This window comes from Nicotiana tomentosiformis, chromosome 4 (assembly GCF_000390325.3).
Source record: "Nicotiana tomentosiformis chromosome 4, ASM39032v3, whole genome shotgun sequence".
NCBI classification, from domain to species: Eukaryota; Viridiplantae; Streptophyta; class Magnoliopsida; order Solanales; family Solanaceae; genus Nicotiana; species Nicotiana tomentosiformis.
In genome coordinates, this window is record NC_090815.1 from 30,097,544 (window position 1) to 30,101,699 (window position 4,156).

Genomic DNA, 4,156 nt, shown 5'->3' on the forward strand with positions numbered 1-4,156 from the left:
TCCATGCCCAAAATAATATCAAAATCTACCATATTGAGCAACAATAGACCAGTTCTGGTCTCAACACCAGCAAGAACAAGTAAACACGATCGATACACACGGTCAACAACAATGGAATCTCTCACTAGCGTGGACATATAGACAGGGGAACTCAAAGAATCACGGGATATACCCAGATACCGAGCAAAGTAATATGATACATAGGAATAAGTGCAGACTGTATCAAATAAGACTAACACATCTCTATAAAAAATCGGAACAATACATGTGATGAGTAAGTCTGATGCAACCACCTCCGTCCTAGTCGGAAGAGCATAACATCTGGCCTGGCCTCCCCTTCTGGGGCGACCCCTACCCACTCGACTTCCCTCTAGCTGGCTGTGCAGGTGGAGTGGCAACTGGTGCGGTAACGACGGCCTGAGAAGTCTAGGGGCCCTGTGGACTACGTGGAGCTTGAGTGGTTTGTGGAGGTGCACCCCTCCTGAGTCTGGAGCAATTCCTCACCATATGAGTAATATCACCACACTCAAAACAAGATCTTGGAGGACGTAGTTGCTGAAACTTGCTTGGGCCTGGTCTGCTGGACTGGCCACTGAAAGCACCCCGTGCAGGAGGTGCACTACATAGTGGCGGTGCATAATAGGCAACCTGAGACCTGGAAGTCGCTGGAATACCGCTGGAAGCTGGGAGTGTTAAATGAATAGGATAGCTCACATAGCCTCTACCATGACGGGCTGCAACTACGGCACGGGCACCACTATATGTGCCAGAATCTCGAGGCCTCTTAGCCTCCATCTCCTCTCTCTCCTGGCCCCACATACCCACCAATCTACGAGTGATCTTCATAACCTGCTGGTATGGGATATCATTCTCCAACTCTCGATCCATGTTGAATCCAATACCATGGTTGAGCCCCTCAATAAATCGACGGACTCGCTCTCTAACTGTGGAAACTAAGGATGGTGCATATCTGGACAACTCGCTGAACCTGACATCATACTCTGATATGGTCATAGTACCCTGGCACAACTGCTCAAACTCAGCGCGCTATGCATCCCGAAGACTTTGGGGAACAAACTCTCTCACGAACATCTCTGAGAACTGAGCCCAGGTGAGTGAAGCTGCCTTGCCGGGCTACCCAACTCGTACGCTCGCCACCACTGATAAGCTGCTCCCTTAAGCTGGAACATAGTGAAATCAACCCCACTCGACTCCACAATACCCATAGTATGGAGGATACAATGGCATTTCTCAAGAAAACCTTGTGCATCCTATGAAGCTAAACCGCTAAAAGTAAGAGGGTGGTACTTATTGTACCTCTTGAGCTTGAGGTGCTCTACCCAGATACTGTTGTCCTAACCTCGTGCTGAACTGGGACAACCGGCTGTACTGTTATGACCTCTAGGGACTAGTCAACCTGGACCCGCTGCTCTGGGGTACGAGTGGCGTGAGTCTGTGCTCCTCCCCTAGCTCGAGATATGGCAGGAATAAGTGGAATCAACCCTAGTTAAGCTAGAGTTTCAAACAAGGTCAAAAGCTGGGCGAGGGTCTCCTGAATCGCAGGGGAAGTAATCGGCATCTTGGGTTCCTTCCCCACAACTGAAGCTACTGGCGACTCCTCTATCGTAGCTCGGGAATGTGCTCTAGGCGCACCATGTGCCCGTCCTCAGCCTCCACCCCGGTCGCGACCTCCCGTGGATCTAACATGGGGCGCAGGTGTTTGATTATCAGATCCAGCTGTGCGTGTCCTCACCATCTGTGAGAGAATACAAGGACAGAGATTTAAAATTTTGAAGTCAACAAACTCGCATAATAAGGAATCAAAAAAGTTCCTAACAAATCCATAGCCTCCCGAAGATAAGTACAGACGTCTCTGTACCGATCCGCGAGACTTTGCTAAACCTTCTTGTGACTCATAACACCTATGAACCTAGAGCTCTGATACCAACTTGTCACGACCCCAATTTTCCTCCATAGGATGTCGTGCTGGCACCTAGTCTCTAATACTAGGTAAGCCTAACATACATGCGGAATATAACTGAAATAACGATACAATTCTAAAATACTCAACACTATAATAAGAAAACTTCGCAACTTAACGTAAACAGACTTCCTAATGTCTGGTGATAACAAGTCACAAGCTCTACAGACAGTGTTGAACATCTCTAAACAACAGCGTGTGTATAAAAGTATAAGAAATAAAGTTGGCAAGATACAGGGTGACTCTGAGGACTGCGGACGCCGGCAGGTATACCTTGAAGTCTCCAAAACTGAGCTTGTCTCATTGATGCTGGGCTGGTAGGAGGTACCTGGATCTGCACAAAAAAGATGTGCAGAAGCGTAGCATGAGTACACCACTACGGTACCCAGTAAGTGCCAGGCCTAACCTCGGTAGAGTACTGTCGAGGTCAGGTCAAGGCCCTACTGGAATAAATGAGAAGCGAAAGAGGTATATAATAGTGTAATAATGACAACAATGTAAATGAAACAATAAAGAAATATACCAAGATTAGCTACACTGAACTAACTAAAATAAAGCATCACGGAAGAAAACAAGGAATGATATGCCAAGAAAATAAGCAACCAAAATACAAATGAAGTAATAGAAAAGTATCAACAAGAGTTACTACCGAGGTACCGCCTTATAGTCTCAAATCACAAAACAATTCACAATTTTTCATTAAATCACCGCGGAAGCCTTGCATTTAGTTTTAAAAATAATTTTTCCTGAAATAGCTTCCCGCGTTTCGGCCCACCTTATCACACCGCGTGGCTTCAAGTAGTTCCTCTTCTAGTAATACGTGTATCAAGCCCACCTTATCTCACCGCATGCGTTTCAACCCCAAAATTTTATACCACCACATGCGTATCAATATCACAACGTATCACAAATCGCACCTCAAGTGTCAAATAACACAACTTATAAAGAAGTCAATAACAATGGTGTTTCCACAATAAATAGTCCATGGCTCAACCGCAATATGCACAAAAGTCTCAACAATAACAACCGAAATGAATAACTTAACAAGAATAGTATTTCACAACTTAATAACTTTGCCTCAATGTGAATCACGATAGCTCAATACCAATTTCAACAACAAGATATCCCAAGAATTAAGAATTTCAAGTAGGGAACTCAACGGTTAAATAAATAATAAGGAATAGAGGAAACAATAATTTCAACTAGGCATGTAAAGGCAATTAACAAGTAAGAGGTAAGACAAGTAAATCATGTGAAGATAGACTAAAGATGATGAATAGACATATTAAGATAACTCAATTAAAGGCATGAAGTAAATCTACATAGCTAGAACCGGTAAATTACCACATTTAACCTGTGTACACACTCGTCACCTTGGGTACACAGCTTCCACATATCATAATTTATACAAAACAACACCAATCCTAAGGGGTAATTCCCCCACACAAAGTTAGGCAAGACACTTACCTCAAAACTCTGACCGGCTCGAATCTAGACAAAACAACTTCATTCCATAAATATAAACTATAGGAAATTATTCTAAACAATAAAGTTACGATCTTTGAAAAGTCACCTCAAAAAGTCAACTCGGGACCGCGTCTCGGAACCTGACCAAAATTACAAAAACTTGAACACACATTTGATAACGAGTCCAACCATACATGAATTACTCAAATTCGAACTCAAATAGCCTTTCGAATCCCCAAAATTTAGCCTAAGATGTTTTCACAATTATTCCCCAAATTTCCAACTCAAATCACTAATTAAATGTTGAGAATAATAATGGATTAGTGTAATACAGTCAAAACCGAGTTAGAATCAATTAACCCAATGATTTCCCTAAAGAACCCTCAAAAAATCTCCACAATCCGAGCTCTCTAGGTCCAAAATATGAAAACTAAATTCAAACCCTCGAAGACCCCTTTTTTGCCCCAGCGATTTCGCATCTGCAGGCTAAGGGTCGCATCCGCGGTGCCGCACCTACGGAAAAATCATCACTAGTGCGGTTTCAACTTAGGCTCAATAGACTCGCACATGCGGAACCCATAAGCGCATCTGCTCAACCGCTTCTGCGGAGAGCCAGTAGCATCTGCGCGTTCGCTTCAATACACCATTGACTGCATTTGCGGTCCCAGCTGGACGAGACAAAAAATTCTTATGTGGCTCCAACGCCAC

General features: G+C 43.9%; 1 protein-coding gene across 1 annotated transcript; it reads right to left on the minus strand.

The window, feature by feature from the left end:
- Positions 1-426: 426 nt before the first annotated feature.
- LOC138909440 (uncharacterized) lies at positions 427-1,014 on the minus strand. The gene has a single exon (XM_070200640.1). It carries the CDS (start codon positions 1,012-1,014, stop codon positions 427-429), a length of 588 nt encoding a protein of 195 aa, XP_070056741.1.
- Positions 1,015-4,156: the final 3,142 nt, after the last annotated feature.

Excerpts from the sequence above, each read along its gene's own strand:
- LOC138909440 (XM_070200640.1), bottom strand. The coding sequence starts at position 1,014 with ATGACCATATCAGAGTATGATGTCAGGTTCAGCGAGTTGTCCAGATAT.